Source organism: Neolamprologus brichardi, chromosome 15 (assembly GCF_056152115.1).
Source record: "Neolamprologus brichardi isolate AB-2024 chromosome 15, ASM5615211v1, whole genome shotgun sequence".
Lineage (NCBI taxonomy): Eukaryota > Metazoa > Chordata > Actinopteri > Cichliformes > Cichlidae > Neolamprologus > Neolamprologus brichardi.
Window position 1 is genome coordinate 20,398,999 of NC_142118.1, and position 17,481 is coordinate 20,416,479.

The 17,481-nt window shown below is 39.6% G+C and overlaps 1 protein-coding gene across 2 annotated transcripts in view; it reads right to left on the bottom strand.

The window, feature by feature from the left end:
• Window positions 1–996: 996 nt before the first annotated feature.
• msraa (methionine sulfoxide reductase Aa) overlaps window positions 997–17,481 on the bottom strand; it is a 61,003-nt gene continuing 44,518 nt past the window's right edge. For both annotated transcript variants that reach the window (XM_006793550.3, XM_006793549.3), the window contains exon 6: window positions 997–1,714. In XM_006793550.3, coding sequence (XP_006793613.2) covers window positions 1,544–1,714 — 171 coding nt within the window. In that variant the 3' untranslated portion in view covers window positions 997–1,543. The remainder of the gene's footprint in view (window positions 1,715–17,481) is intronic.

The window sequence follows — 17,481 nt, forward strand, 5'->3', positions numbered from 1 at the left end:
TTTCAACTTAGTTTTGGCTAGCAGACATATTTGACTCTAGAATACTTTGGTATACAGAGGACTTCATGTAGCACTCAGTGACTGCAAGGTGCACAGATCCTGTGGCAGCAAAACAAGCCCAAATCACCAGCCCTTCCTTCACCACTGCGCTTGTGACAGTTGGTGTGAGGTGTTTGTGTTGGCATGCTGTGATGGTGGCACTGCGCATTATGGCCAAACATCCAATTTGTACTCCAATTTGTTTCCAAAGGACAAAGTCTTGTCGTTTGTTCAGATTCAGCTTTGGAAACCTAAACTATGTTGCTGTATTTTTATTTTTTTGAGAGGGAAGAGACTTTCTGATAGCAGCTCTTCCAAACAAGCCATGCTAGTTCAGCGTCCTTCTCATTTTACTGTCATGAACTTTAACATTTAACTGAGACTCAGAGTTTGCTGAGATGTAGCTCTTGGGTTTCTCTGACCTCAACTCCTGACAAAAATGCCAACTTTCTTGAATGTTTTACACGTACAGTATGAATAATCTTTCTCACTGCAGAATGGTCAACTAAATTGTTTGGAAATGACCTTATACTGTAACCCTTCTCAGACTGATGGTTAGCAACAGTCGCTTCTCTAAGGTCACTGATGTCCATCCTCTGTGGCATTGTGTTAACACACAACTGAATCCTCCAGACCAGCAAACTGTCAGAGCTTTGGCTTTTATAGAGGTGCTCACAATTAGCAGCAAATACTTACACTGTTAGCTTCTATGGAAGCAACAAAGTGTATTTAGTTTTTCACACGCTCCTGTATTCTTGGGTTAATTTCTGTTAAATAAAAGATGACACTCTGTAATATGTTATGTGTTGTTCAGACCTGTTAAGTTTCTTTCAGCTGTGGAATGGTGAGATTTCTTTATCTGTAAAGAATGACTCTTATCTAAAAAAAAAAAAAAAAAAAAGCATGTGTAGTATACACACGGGGCAGTGTAAAAGTCATAAAACACAAAAGACGCAGCAAGTTTTCAAGCTGTTTTATTCATTTTAGTCTTTCGACTGCAGCCCACTCTCAAATATGTTTTTAAAGGAACTTAAGCAACAAACGTATAATTTTCCCAAAGCAGTTGCAAATTATAAGAGCTGATTAAACAAACTAATACAGTGAAAAAGCACTCCACACACTAAAAATTCTTTACTTAATGCTGTGCAGGATTTCACTTCTCTCTAACAAGATTTCATTTTAAACACCACTTTTTCAGGATGCATGAAATTACTCAGAATTTCATCATCGATTATGTGTCGCAGAACTTTTTTTGGACTACACCTTTTTTAAAAGATTTTTTTAAAAGACTGTGAAGAGTCTTTACTGGCTTTCAAAGTTTATGTGTCAGAGGGTGACATCTGGCAGGTACTGATCCTTAAAAAAAAAAAAAAGAGCTGAAGCTCCAAATTTTTTGAGCATCAGATAAATGTGGACTATAATCCGATGTAAAAAGTGCCATAAAATATGTCAAATGGTAGGAATTTAACCATCTGAAACACAAAACTTGGCTGTTTTTGGCTGTCTAGGCCTTCGACTTGATTCCTATCGGACACGCGACACCTGTGCCTCCCAGGCCACAGTATCCATCTGGGTTTTTGCTCAGGTACTGTTGATGGTACTCCTCAGCATAGTAGAACTGCTTGGCCTCAGCAATTTCTGTGGTGATGGAACCGTGACCTGCCTGTGTTAGTACCTAAAAGACAGAGGAAAAAAGAAAAGAAAAGAAAAAAATCACAAATTACTGGACAGGTCATTATGAAATGAAAAACATGAATATATGAGCAGTCCAAGGCTAATCCACATCCTGCACAAACTGATGGATCCAAATCAGTTTGTGATCGTTTCTTGAAAACAGCAAAGTGATCTCTGCCGGTTTTCTTTCTTTTTTTAAAAAAAATTATCTTAAGTTGATCCGTATTTTTGATGATATGAAAATAAATGTAATATTTAGCCACAGTTGTGTAAAATCTTTCGAAAAATGACTGGATTCAGATCTAGCCTGACCCCAAAATTAAACACCTCTAAGTTGAGGCAATCTCAGACTCCCATGGTCATATTAAATCTTTAACTTTCAGCATGATTCTGCTAAACAGACAAAACGGATCCTCTTGTACAACTGAGTGGTTTCCAAATCTTCCACCTTGAGGCAGGTCCACACATGCTTTTATCTCACCCAAACACTTACTTTAATTCATTACTTTTTGGTTAATTTATTTTAAATAGTATATCTATAAATCATATGTTCTTACTGACACTCCATCAGACAGACTGGGGATGTTAACTCGGCCTTCAAACTTGGTGCACCCTTTGTTGGGTGCCGTTAAACGGCACTAACGTGGTACTAGGGGAGCTAAAGAGGAACTTAGAAACCAAACGTCCTTTCTGAAAGAAACTTTGCCTGTTACAAAAGAGCAGTGAAGACAAACAACAGGCAGAGCGACTGAGAAGGTGATGGACAACATCCTGCAAAGGAAAAAAAAACGTTTGTAATGCTCAAAAGTGCTTTTATCTGACCATGCAAACAAAAAAGCATATCTTTCTAGCTGCTCAAGAGATTATTTTCTGCAGATATGGAAACTTGTGTACTCAAAGACTTTGGTTTGCCCTTTTGTGTGACATGGAAACAAAAAGGTTGAAATTCACTGAAATAATCTCATGTTAGCAGTGCAAATCATATACAGTACATTACCCCAGAGACCACACAATTCAGTTCAGCAAAAACAGATATGGTGACAATCACACACTGACTCTAATAAATTTGACTGGATTTATCAAATAAGTTAGAGTCATCAGATTCCTCAAACTCAAGAGGGATAGATGCTGAGACTGAGTTTCCCACCATTCATCAATAAAAATATTCTTGTTAGTCTGCACCGAACCAATTTAACTGCAAGAATGATTTGACTTTGAGCAGAAGTCATCTTATCAAGGTTGTTTTCTGCAGGTACTTATTAGCATCTTGTCTCTCTCGAATGTGTTTATTCAGCTCCAGGTGGGGCGGTACCTACAAAACAGACAATGCGCTCACACGTATTCAGTGTGTAATCATTTGGTGATGACACCCTCTCCTTGTGATAAAAATTACTCAACCAGATGGCGTGTGGGTTAAATAAAAGACAGAGAAACGGTAGGCATGAAGACGATGAAACTTTTGCTTCTGATGGAGGGATGTGTGTGTGTTTTTAGCATGTGCACAGACATCATGAGGCTTTTTATTGGATCGCACCCTACAGTAGATGTTGGGAGACATAAATTTGGCAGAACATTTACAGGTTTAGCCTTTTATCTGCAGAGCTGCTGTTATTCTTCCTGACATGAAAGCTGCTAAAAGGAATACAAACCCAGAGCCCCTGTAGCCACTGCACTAGGTTTATGCTAATTAACCTAAATAATCATAAAACAGAGCAATTTTTCATGGTTCAACTCGGGATCTTCACGAAGGCTGGTTTTGGTTTATTTATGTCAAACTCCCTCCATGTTTATTTGGTTAAAATTTTATTTGAACGCCACACGATGAGGTTAATTATTTAAGCACTCAGTGCTTCAGAACATTCTGAGCAGCTACTCCAATGGAAACATACTATAATTCACAGCTTGATTATATGCTCCATATCCTGTGATTCTATGGCTTATGTGGCTTTTTCTACTTGATAATGTTATAAACACAGTGAAATAAAAACACAAATCTTTTAAAAGACTGGAGTGGAAGGAGTGGAAGGAGTATAGTATATTTGCTGTAAGAAAATTAGGAAAATCTGTATTTTCTGACATTCGTAATTGATGATATTCAATGAAAATATGCAACAGTAAAATGTTTTACTCTTGATTATGTTATTGCTAATATAACATCTAATCCTTTTACTGAATATTATATTTCTTATTTAAGTACCATGAGCTTCACAGACATATTGATACTTATTGGAAAATAAAGCACTTTGATTCAACATCATGTAACTACACGCTTCATCTGTGTTTAGTTTGCCGATTGCATCCATCGTCCTTCCCTGCTTTTATTCCCCCATGCAGTGTTTTTGTCATTAGCCAAAGACCCAAAGGCCTCAAAGAGGTGACCTAGACCTGAAGCACAGCATGGTCCTTCTGCTCTGGTCTGAATGCAGTTTCATTGATACTGGGCAACAGCAAGCAACAGCCAGAGTGTAATGGTACAAGATTGGTTTAAATGATTGGGTTACAGTTCCTGAAAGCCATCATTTTATTCTGATTCAGGTTAGTTTGGGCCTTTAAAACCAGGAATTAGAAAAAAAAACCTCATCCCAAAGAAATTCCCAGTGACATTTGTGTTTGATAAATTGAAGTCTACCCTTTAACATTTTGTCATGCGTCTCTTTTTATCTGCTTAGATGAGGAGGGTAGGTTTTCATTAGCCTTGACCCTTTACTGCCAAGTGTATTACATTTGCATACATTTTTAACCTCTTAGCTGTAGGCTGGTGGGGTATTGTTGTCACCCAGCTGGTGGGTGGGCGGGAAGTGTGGACACCCAAATTTGTGAATGCAATAACTCAAGAATGAGGTGAAGGGATGTCACCTGGAATTTTCAAATTCATGTGTCCATCTAGTAGGGGGCTGAGGGGTAGCCCTCAGGAATTTATACTGTTAGTACCATACAAACAAGCAATTAATAGCGCTGCAGATAGTAATTAATGGCTATCTCCAAGACCATCTTACAGGGTTCTTTGGGACGATTTTCAAAGCAGCTGCCAGTTTTATATCACTTGGTCCTGTTCCATGTTTTTGAATATGGTTCAGTAAAAAGGTTTTCCATCATCTTGATTTTTATTTGCAGGAAGAAAAAGCAAAACAGGGATAAACTGGCACTCATGTAGCTCTTTTTTAGGTCACATCAACAGCGAGTGTAGAATCCCAATATACCCAACAAGCATGTCTTTGGGAGGAATCGCCACAAAGACACAGGCAGAGCATGCAAATTCCACACTGAACTTTCCACATCAGGGTTTAAACTCGGAATCTTCTTGCTGGAAGGCAACAGTACTACTCAGTAACCCACCATCACACCCAAATGTAAACCAGGTCCTGGTGGTAAGCAGACATTGTGTTGGTATAGCAAAACAAAAGCTTCTACTATTTAATGTACTACGTGGCGGTATATGTGCATTAAAATACTTCTCCTTTCAAATTTCTCCCTGCAGGACGCATTCACAGTGCATTCAATTCCATGAATGCTGGAAAAACCAGCATGCTCACAGACTCTACAGCTTGAGATCTCTCATCACGACCACATGACCTTCAGGTTTGTTTGTGCAAGCGGTCAGAAAGGGATTGGCTTAAAAATAGCAGCTGCAAAGGCATCTGCCTGGACACAAGATTACTTTGAATGTGAAATCAGCCAAATTCAAATCAGGTAATGTTTATGATTTTATGGACATAGTGTCACGACTTTTTTTTTTTATCACATCTCTTATATGAGAGAAAATAAAGAAAAACATAATAGTTCATTTAATTGTTCCTTAAGGACTATTCTTTCTAGCAGCTTCTGTTTGAATGGATATATTGGTGCGCTGACGTCTACCAGTCGATTGCTTTGATAATATGGCAAATAGGTATAATGTGAAGCCCCTGTTTGGACTGCACTTCCAGTTTGAACACAAAGAACTCTTTGGGGAAATACTGAAAAGTTCTCACTTTATTTTTAGTACAAAAACAATCAAACTAAAGCTGCAATTTCACACATTGGTGCCTCTAATACTTAGTGAGAGGTAATTGTTTGCAAACCATTTTAACTTCATTGACGTCAGCACTCGGCAGTTGTTGAAGAAAATGTCAGCAAACATACCCAGAGGGTTTAAGCAGCTTTTATAGCAAAAGACAAAAAAACTAAACAAAAACACAACAGACACAAAACATGTGACGCCGGCAAGTTCTGCTCTTAATGCAGTTTGCTCACTGCTGTTTGATTCATTGCTTCCTGTGAAGATTCCCCAACATGACTGCACTGACACCACAATTTAATTTGAGTAAGAAGGGTGGAGGTACAGCACGGCAGCAGTTAGTCAGAACGGGATTCTCTTTTCTGCTGCAGCTTGTCATTCGTGATTCAGGCTGGTGAGCTGGATTCACAAGTGCAGTAGGCAGGTTTATTTTTAGAAGCTTGTAATTATCTTTTGAGTGTTTATAGTTATGTCATATCAAACATAACATAAGATATATAGGGGTGGGATTCACCACACGATATCGGCAGATTGTCTCTGACTGTTTGCTGTCTGATGCTCTCCAGTTTATTTTCTTGTTGTGACTTTCTTCTTTTTTACAGCAAGCTAGTTCAGTTTTCTTCACATTACTGTCACTCATGTGATAAGAGCAACCACAAGGAGTCATGACACAGTCGCTCTAGTCAGTTAAACTGGTGAGATACAAACTAAAAATATCAGTATTTACTGTCAGTGAATCCAGAGTTTTATGGATAGATTCTACATCAGTATATGCCCCAAAATATGCTTTCATTGACTCCTTTGAAAATCATTTATTTTCCAAGTAATTTGTAACAAAATAACTAGCTGCCTTTCTATCCTATCATTCATACGAACTCAAACTCCACCATCTTGAACTGCAATAAGCACTAGTAGTCCTTGTTCTGCCCTGCATGAACCAGATCTCCACCTGCTCCCGGTTCTTCCAGTTTGAGCAGACCTCTAAAGCAGAACAAGGACTACCATTGCCAGATGAAGTCCCAGATGGTGGAGTTGGAGTACATCTGACTGCAGGACGAGAACCTCTCTGGGAGAGCAGCTGAATAAAACTGAGCAATCTGCCCAGTGAACCAGCCAGCAGAGAAAAAAACAGAAAGGAAGTGTTATCAGCATCAGAACTTTCAAAATAAGACTACTAAATGAATCGTGAATGGTGTTATTCTTTCACACAGAAGGGGAAAAAAAGACTAAAAGAATAATATTAAGTAAGCTATCAAGCATACTTGGTGGGGAAAGATAGGCTCAAGTAAAACCAAACTGTGGGAAACTGATTTTGATGCAGTGTCATGAATTAAGATTTAATTTATTATTGATATTTTGTCACACCTGTACTTACATATGGATGCATCAAGCTGCAGATTCGGGAAAGTCTTGTTCTTTTATAGTAACCCCAAATATCCTGATTTTAAATGTCAGCCACATTCAGAAATAAAGGAATCACCTTAAATCAGTAAGTGGAGATCTTGGAATTGTTATTTTACTTACCAAGTGTGAGATTTTATCTCGGCGCCTACAGTAGAATTACAAACACCAAGTGGATTAAAAGCTCTGGCAGCTATCAGCCTCTCAAACTATGTTTTGTTTCTAACACTGCTTCTGTTCTCCACAGGAACAATGTGCATATCAATATTCATGAGTGACTTGCATTGACCATTGGTTGTGGGAGTGTAGTGGGTGGACTATGTGTGAACATTTTGAAGTTGATTGTGATCTGTAAAGGGAGCGGTGTGCTCACAGTTCCATAAATTTTTATTTTTTTTTTTAGGTTCTGACATTCTTTTCAGGAATTCTTACCATGACTTGGCCGTGAGACATGACTGACTGCTGACCGATCACAGTCTGACGTCTTTCGTGACCTTTGTTAAGTGATTGGGAAAGTGTTGCCAGGACAAATGATTCTGTATATGAATATGCAGAATCTGTGGGCAAGAGGAAAATGTTTTGTTCCAGAAGCTTTAAGGGTTGTGTTTGTAGTGGAAGTACTATTGACCAGTTGCCTTTGAGCAGGCTTTGGTTGACTGCTGGCAAACAATCTGTGTTTAGAGAACAAGACAGATGGCATTTGCCAAAATGCATCTGACAACTATTGGCTATCGAATGACAATGATTTAGCTTTTAATTATTTATCTGCATTTGTAAACAATGACCGGTGGGTGGAAATGGAAATCTTGGCCCAGATATCTGCTGGCTACACCGGAAACTCTGAAAAATTGGCTTCAGCCGAGGGTGACCAGGTGTCCCACTTTATATACAGCATTTTTATTCTTTATCCAACCACCGAAGGTAAACAAACGCCTCATTAGAAATGTGTGGCTCAAAAAGAGAAGTGTTGATATATGTGGGGATGATGAATGCATCCCTGCTGAAACCCAAACAGAACAGCACGACAAATAACAGATAACAACATTAACAGTTACTGTGATAGAAAAAGGGATGAACAAATGTAAAAGGACAACACGACCACGTTTACCCTGAGGTTTCATTCATTCTTGAACATGTTAGGAAATTTGCAATCAGATAACTGTTGAATGGAATTGATGCAAAAGACTTTTAAGTGTCAGGTTTTAGTAATCCTCCAACATTTTACCATACAAATATACTCTTTGACAATATCTCAGCCAGCAGCACGGCCCCCCAGAGTGGGCAAGATAAACTACATGAAACAGGAGGAAAACACGGTGGGTGACAGACGGAGCATGATGGAGCTACTTTCCAGACTTAGTTAAATGGTAACTAAGTCTGGAAAGTTCATTTTTAAGGTGCTTTTCAGAGACATGTAGTCACAAAGCACTGTGCAACAAAACAAACAAACTTCATTAAAGAACCAGAAAGAGATACAAGAAAATGAAAACCACCCTGGGTTCCAGTTGGTTCATTTCCTTGCTTGTTTTGTTTATTTGCCTTAATCTGGCATACAGACACATTCACATTTAACTCACATAATAACCATGGTGCTTATGCCTCTTTTTCTGAGCTGGTGTAAGAGCTGTCACTCATACTCTGCTATGGAGACCAGTTGAAAAGGAGAGTCGCTGTTTGTTGTGCGAAAGCGCGGATCAACTATGGGGTTACAAGACAATCCTCTCGTGTGATCTCTGTGGTGAATTTGAACTGTTTGCGATGCAATCTAATCAACAAGTGTGTATATATTTATGTATGCATATATTTATGTGAAATCTTTTTGTAACCATGGTAACATGGTAACCATGAGTTTCAGCACGTCACAACCAGACAAAGCTGGAGTCTGCTGTGTCTGAATTCTGCACTCTGAAAAAGGCATCAAACTGCTTTACATCATCTCCCTGGTATTATTATAACCTGTGGTTTATGTGGGGTCAAATAATACCAATAGAGCTCACAATGAATCATTTCTGTACGAGTTATTTGCAAAGCCAAATACATTAGGGGCTTTAAAGTGCAACAAAACCTGAAGCCAATAACCAGATTTTAATCTCTCCACATCAGGTCCTAATGATGCTCGATGACAAACTGTCTAATCAGTGCTACCTGTAAGGCTGTGTGGCTTCAGGTTTACCTCTTGCCTGCTTTGTTAAAATTAAAAATGTTTCCACACATGCACTGCAACCCTGAACTACGCAAGACATTTTCTGAAGGCGCTGTATGTCAATCTGAATCATTTTAGAATCAAATTGAAAGACTTATGTGTGTAATATCACATTACCATGAGCAGAGTAGGAATGTAGTCAGCTGAAATAGTGAGAATTAGGGGGGGGGGAATGACTTGATCTTTAAGTAAATATAAAATGATAAGATAAGACAAATCTTTATTAACATTGTACAAATTTCAAAAAGCTACTATTTCCAGCACTGTAAATCATCAAACTATCAAAGTGAACATTGACAGATTTATATGTTTATATAATTTTGTGATAACAGACCTTATCAGCTACTGAAGAATGTATGTTAAAAACATCTCCTGGAATTGTCCATCATGTTTTCAACAAATGAGGCAACAGACAGCTGCATTTTCAGACTTTTTACAGGTTTTGATTACAGTAAAACACCTTTCAGTGAATATTAAGGATGCAGCTACTTTAAAACTTCTGCCAGTTTCATATGACGAATGACGAAATGAGCATCTGTGGAGAATTTCGAGCAGCCGCTAACTCTGATAGAAGTTACCATCAACCACCACAACCAGCTGCTTCGGAAGTTTCTGCTGTGGTTTAACTACACTTCGAACATCTGTTTTCGTTTTCATTTGGAAATGGGTGCTATTGAGGGAATTGTAAATATCATAACTGATCAATCAGCATGTATTAGGCAGAATGCTGGTGTTTTATACGCAAAGCTGGCTTCACTGTAAGAAAAACTAAATGGGCATGAGGTTGTTTTATTTCAAATCAGAAACACGTATATTGTAATTATGAAAACTCAAAATATGGGCTGTTTTCTGTAGAAACATGTAAATAATTACTTTAGCCACTTAGCTCCATTCACTCCTACTCATTGAGCACTGGCTCTATAGCCCTATAGCACCCCCTGCTGAACCCCAAATGGGATTAATGGAAGTGTAATGGCTCTCCTAGAATGGCTCTGGTTAGACAAAGCAATCACCATCAGGTAGGATGAGGTCAACATGTCCTGCTTCCTGCACACCTCACGTAAACCATGGATGATATCCTTTTTGTGCTCCATGTGAGGAAGATAAACCTCATAAAGACCTAAATCTCCTTCTATCATGACTCATTGTGATATGTTCTTTTCATGATCTGCTGGTTGAATTTTTTTAAAGTCGCTTTTAAAGCCAACTATGATTATTTAACACGCACACGCACAAAAAAGGCAAGCTTTCATCTGAGATAATAAACACTGGTTACTGGACAAAAATATGCATGCTAACAATAACTCGAGGAGGAAACCTGTAATACCCAAAATGGCTGCATTCTCCATTATGCTGCTGTAGTGGCATCTTTAACTGTGTTTCCTGCCTTTGCCAGTGTTTCATAGCATTTGTTTGTGCTGGTCCTGCTGCTGTGTTAGCAGCCTGCTATAAATGCATAATTCACATCCATTAATTTGCATGTCAGAGAAGTAGATTGCTCATTTGGAATGCAAATACCTTGACTGCTCTGGTAAAGCAGGAAAACGTGAACAACACTGATAAGCACCCATGAGACAGAGAGAGGAATGAAAAAAGGTGAAGCTGGCATGTTAAAAGAACTAGAAAGGGATTTCATAGACAAAGAAGAAATGGAAAGAAAAGGAAATAGGAAAGGGAAAACAGCTATTTTGTGTTCAGAAGTGGATATATGAATGTTCATGAAAAGAAAATGTAGCCAGAGAGGTGCATCAAGAGAGAAAGAGGTGCCAGAACAATGAGTACAAACTGCTTTAGCACCCATGCTTGCACCCACAGTCCGAGCACACATTATTACATAAAGCGAGCATGCAAGCGTGCGCGGGCACACACACACACACACGCTTACCACTTCCACCTGCCATTTTAGACGCAGTGCACACCCTAATGATGGGTAGGAGGCAAGAAAAGAAAGGGGAGGCTCCTTTCATGCTTTCAACCACCAGCCGCCTGCAAGGTAATTTACTGCAGTGCTGTTGTACCTTACACACACATATATACACACCAAATTCCCCAATCACTCTCTGTGTGAACAATACAATCAAGCCAGGCGGCGAAGCGAAAGTAGTCAATACCCTGACACCAAATTAACCAGACTCTTTCTTCTCTTTTAACCCTCTCATCTCTCTTTATCACCAGTCCTGGCCTAAACTTTATCTCCGCATTGCTCTCCCCTCTACATTTTTTATACTGGCACGTGTAGAATAAGGCAATAAACATTCAGTTTGTGTCGGAAAGGCACGTCCTGGGAAATTCCTCTGTGCTGTGATGCAGTTTGCATTCTCGCTTTGTTTGAAAGAAGAGAGAAAAAGTAGGCGGTTGGCGTGAGCATGCACAGCCACTGTGGATGCAGAGACAAAGACTTTAACAAGATTTTTTTTTTTTTTTTTTTTTTTTGGGGGGGGGGCATAAATTCATAAATATTTTAAGGACAGCACTGTACCATTGCGTGCCAATTTAATGCACAGAGGTAAACACTGGAATACGATGCATCTACTATCTCAAAATGAGGAGGGGGAAAAAAGACACTAAATAATTCAAATTTAGCCTGATTTTTGGCAGGGGAATCCTTAAACTTAAAACTGTTGCAGCTTTATGTAAAACATTACATATGGAGGACTGCAGACCCAATACCTAACCTTCAGTGTATGTATACGTGTGTGTGCGTTATTTTGCAACTAAAGCGATTTTCGTGGAGGACAGATTTAAGACCCAGATGGTTTGGCATGGAGTCTGTTTGCTATAGGCCAACTGCTTGCACACACACGTGCATGCATGCACAAACACACACACACACACACACGCACACACACACACAGATGGGAGAGGTGGGGTGGCCAATCTGGTGAGAAAAAAATGAGAGAGGAAACAAAACCTAAAAGAGATTTTTATAGAGGAATCTATCCATCCATCAAATGTCTCTGTAATTACTCAACAATGTAAATGGAGGGAGGAAGTAAAAAATAATATAAAAATGCTATTAATAAGACATATTATTAAAACAGGGCTTTTGAGAGCCTAAGAAATACTTCACATAATGAAATAAAATACAGGAAACAATAACCTGAAACATATATTACAGGGCAGGTGAAGTTTAAGGTTTAATGTCAACATTGAGCACAGTGTTGGATGTGTAAGGAGTTCTGAAGGAATTGGGGAAAGCCGTGATGAATAGTCACAACAGGTCTTGTGCTTAGTGCTGCAGCAGAGAGAAATTTCCCACCCAGCAAAAGCGTGTCTAAAAAGGACAACTTTGTTAACATCTGGTTCAAACTAAAGGGTGAAAAAACATTGTCTCCCAATGACACAAATATCTGCCTCCTCAACACTTCTGCAAAATCATGTGACAGCCAGCACGACCTAACGCATATTCTTGTTGCTGTGAAGTAACAGTGCTAACCACTGCACCACCATGCCACCTCAGCATCTGAGAACAAGAGCTTTTCAGTGTCACAGTGGCTCAAACAGGCAAGTTCACCATGCAAGACACAGAAACGTAACCCTATGAGAAACATAATTTATATCTATATGTGTGTAAATGGTGAAAACAAATGTTTTCTTAGAAAATGTATTCCTGGCTGGGATGTTGTGTGGCTGTCTGATTTTAACCATTTCACAGTCAAATAAAATGTCAATCCAAATGGTAATTTTTTAAATCCAAAGATGTCTAAAAGTAATGTAATGTAATGTGTGTGTGTAATGTGTGTATGTGTTAGTCCCCATAGGGAAATTACTCCTCTGCATTTAACCCATTCACCCAGTGAAGCAGTGGGCAGCCACCAATGCAGCGCCCAGGGAGCAGCGTGTAGGGACGGTACCTTGCTCAGGGGTACCTCAGGGTAGCTGTTCAGTGGAGTCGAACCCCCGACCTTCCGATCATGGGGCAACCACTCTACCTACTGAGCTATCCCTGCCCCAAAAAGCATTTACATTTTCTTTGGGTGCTGAGGAAACGGTCACACAGCAACAGATAAGAAAGAGCTTCTGGACATAAGTGGAGTGCGTAACACATTAATGTTGTGGCAGACGGCTACATTTTGATATATCTGTGTATTAGTGGAAATGTTGGCATCGAGGTTTTTGTTTCCCGCCTTGCCAGGTGGGGGTTGTATTTATTCACACACAAGTTTGCAAACCTATGTTTGAGCATTCGAAACAAAGAAGTTAGTTCCGCTTGGGAATAAAACAAGGAGACCTCACCATAGTTTTATCTCTTTTAACAAGGACATGCCCACTGTATTAGATCTGCAAATAAAAATGCATCATATACATATTATCTTGAATGCAATTGTGTAATATCGAAGAGGGAGTCACACTAAAACCACAGCCAACTGCATTTTTCCACTGGTTCTGCATCCCTCTAGAATCCATGAAATATTAGGATCTAAAACTTTTGTTTATAACATCTGGCATACAACAAATCTTACATGTGTGAAATATCCATAAGCTGCTCTAGTGATTCTGTTTGACTCGAGTGAATATTTGCAATAATGTGCTAAAAGCCTGCAGGCAAACAATTCACCATCTACCTGTTTGTCACTCACCTACAATGTCTGTCCATTGTTAAAAATGGTGACTCAATTTCCACAAAATAAATAAAAAAGTGGGCTGGCTGGGTCTTCAGCCCATAATAAGATTTTTTTTTCTCTAGTGGAAAACCACTTGACAAAAACTTCATTTCATTTTGTTATGTGCCTCCAGCCTCACTCCAGCAAATGTTTTGATGAAAGTTGAACCATTTCCCACTCATATTTGGACCAATTTGCATCCTGCCCAGTAAAATCCTCATTTAACTGAATCTTTGCAACGACTCTGTTATCTTATTCAACACACACTGACTGTACAGAACGGTAAGGAAATACAAACTGATCACATTTTGATTAATTATTCAAATGGACTTTAGTGACAAAAATGTTTTTATTGCACCATCGTGTAAAAACAACACTAATTTCTGCTTTTGAAAAACTATACAGCCGGTAAGTTCACTATGTTCCTGAAGCCTTTGTTACTCACCATGTTTATTGTATACATAACTTTGGTGACTGGTTAGTGATTTCAGTGTGTCCTTGGTTAACCTCGCTGGCCATAAAGCCAAAGCATTTCCAAACAACTGATGACGATCTGCTTTGAATTAGAATTAGAATAGAATAGAATTCAACTTTATTGTCATTGCACGTGCACAGGTACAGGGCAACGAAATGCAGTTTGCATCCATCCAGAAGTGCTTTAGTGATATAGATATATTACAATATATATTAGCAATAATATAGATATGTAAGCATATTACAGAAATGGGTCTATTATGGTATGTTATAATGTACACGGTATGAAGTATGTTGTGAATATTCTATAACTATAAGTATGTACAGGCTATGAACAGGATATAAATATGAAATAAAAACTATACAGAAATCTGAGATATACAGTTATACAGAAATGTGAACTATGCAAGTTATAAACAGTTGTAGGATTAAAAATTATCGTATGTACAGAACGATTATTTACACAGAGCTATACAGTAGTGCAGTTAAGATAAGTGAGACATGTGGATAATTTCTACAGAGCAAATATAAAGTGCTAGTGGTTGTGAGTGGTGGTTCAGTCCATGTTATTATTGTGTGTTTGAGGGTACGGTTGTCCATTGTGTGTGTGTGTAGGTGGTTGTGGGTGTGTTATGTCCAGTCCATGAGTTTAGTGTGGGTCAGATGTCAGGAGGCAGAGTTCAGGAGTCTGACAGCTGAGAGGAAGAAGCTGTTCCGGTACCTGGTGGTCTTAGTCCGGAGGCTCCTGTAGCGCCTCCCAGAGGGCAGGAGGGTGAAGAGTCCATGTGATGGGTGACTGGGGTCTTTGATGATTTTCCCAGCCCTTTTCAGACACCGCTTCCTGTAGATGTCTTTTATGGCAGGAAGTGGTGCTCCGGCGATGCGCTGGGCAGTTTTCACGACCCTCTGCAACGCCTTCCGGTCCGAGGCAGAGCAGTTCCCGTACCAGACTGTTATACAGTTGGTCAGGATGCTCTCGATGGTGCAGCGATAGAAGTTCACCAGGATGTCTGAGGACAGGTGGTTCTTCCTCAGAGTCCTCAAGAAGAAGAGGCGCTGGTGAGCCTTCTTGACCAGCTTGGAGCAGTTGGTCGTCCAGATGAGATCCTCGGAGATGTGGACTCCCAGGAACTTGAAGCTGCTCACACGCTCCACAGCCGTCCCCTTAATGTGGATGGGTGGATGTGGGTCAGCATTCCTCCTGTAGTCCACGATGAGCTCCTTGGTCTTCTCGGTGTTAAGCAGCAGGTTGTTTCTGTCGCACCACTCAGCCAGACGATCCACCTCCTCCCTGTAGGCGGCCTCATCGTTGTCACTGATGAGGCCAATTACCGTGGTGTCATCTGCAAACTTAATGATAGTGTTGGAACCATCAGCAGGTCTGCAGTTGTGGGTGAAGAGGGAGTAGTGTTAACTGGATGTGTAGAAGCGTATCAGCCATGAGTTGTACAAGTAGAAGAGGGACAAGCTCGCCGCCTCTTGTCGTTCCAGACATTTGAGTTTTGTTGTATATCTGTTGTTTGATGTCGTGTTCCTGATTGCGGAAACTTTATGCTGCAGGATGCAGGGAACCACTGTGGTTAACACGTTAGATCTGCAGTCTATTGGCAGAGCATGCATTTTGAATATTGCTCGATCGTGTTCACTTAATTGTGGAAAGCCAAAGTCTTGATCAAGATTCAAATTCAATCAATCGTACGGCCCAAGTGTGCCTGTCTCTTACAGCCCTGTCTTGTCATGTCCAGCTGCATTTTATCAGCCTGCTACACAAAAATCTAATGTCAGTTATAAATTTATATGCAATTATTTTTTTCTTTCTTACAGATCCCGTGTTTTTCAACTAAGTGTCTGAAGATATGTGACAGCAATACTGTCAATTCTGCCCTTTTATCAGCCCTTACAGACATTAAATAGGTTTACTTGACTTTGTTATGACCTCGTATTCCAGCGTTCACCTAATGGGACTCAACTCTTAATATTTAAACTCAGCGCTCTGTGAAACAAAACATTAATTTAAAAGAAAAAAAATCTACCAGTTGACAACCTCTTACATTTGTTTTCAGCTCAGCAAGCTTCAACTATTACTCCAGTTAATGCTAGCTAAATGTCCAGTAAATATAACACAAGATACGTTTTATGATTATCTTCAACTCAAGATGCTTTGGGGAAAAGCCGCCTAAGAAAACTGGTACAAACACAATTTCTGACATGAAACAATAAAGACAATGAAATTGGCCTTCTCTGTGTATGGACGGAGCTTAACTTCGGGACAATTTAGTATCATTACATGTCCATTAGTTGATGTTTTTCAGTTGTTATGGTAAGAGCAGGGTTCATCCCCCACCTCTCAACATGTTCCCAATCCACTCTGATGTTTTAGGCTCTCTACTGAGTTGTTGTTAATTAATGCTCCCACATTATTACTTCCCCTTCTGCTGGACGAGCTGTTTTTGATATTCATGTTACACGCACAAAGCCACAGCATAACCAGAACCATTATGAAACCCCAATGACTGCACTCCATTCAGCCCATTCAAGTGCTTGATTCTGAGACAAATTCTGCTGAGAGAAAAAAAAATGGTTTCTGAAAGAAAAGGAAGGGCAAACAGGGTGAAAAAAGGCCTTTAATGAAGACCAGACTACACTAGAATAGAATAGAGTAGAATAAAGTAACCTCTTCTTCGTCAGTTTCCATGGCAACAAGCCCTTTGGTGGGATGGTGGTGGAGAAGCCTCAGCAGGAGCGTTTGAGAGAGGCAGCGTGTGAACATCTTCTGTGTGCGCAGACTTTAAAAGCATATGGAAATATATGGAGAATGCTGCATGTACGCACCGACAGGTCCATTATGTTTCAGTATTCACACACTGTAGTCAAAAGTCTCTGATACAGACGGCAAGAAAGAGGGCTGAGAAGCAGAGGGGGATGCTGGTAAATGGAAGTTAGTAACAAGGAGGAAGAAAAAAGAATCCAAATGGAGGACGAGGAGACAAAGGGTGCGCTTACATGGATGCAGGGCTTTACTGGCTTTACATCATATGCTGGAGGGTTTCTTTTAATAAATGCATAAAAAATTTAAATGTTTCTGTTTC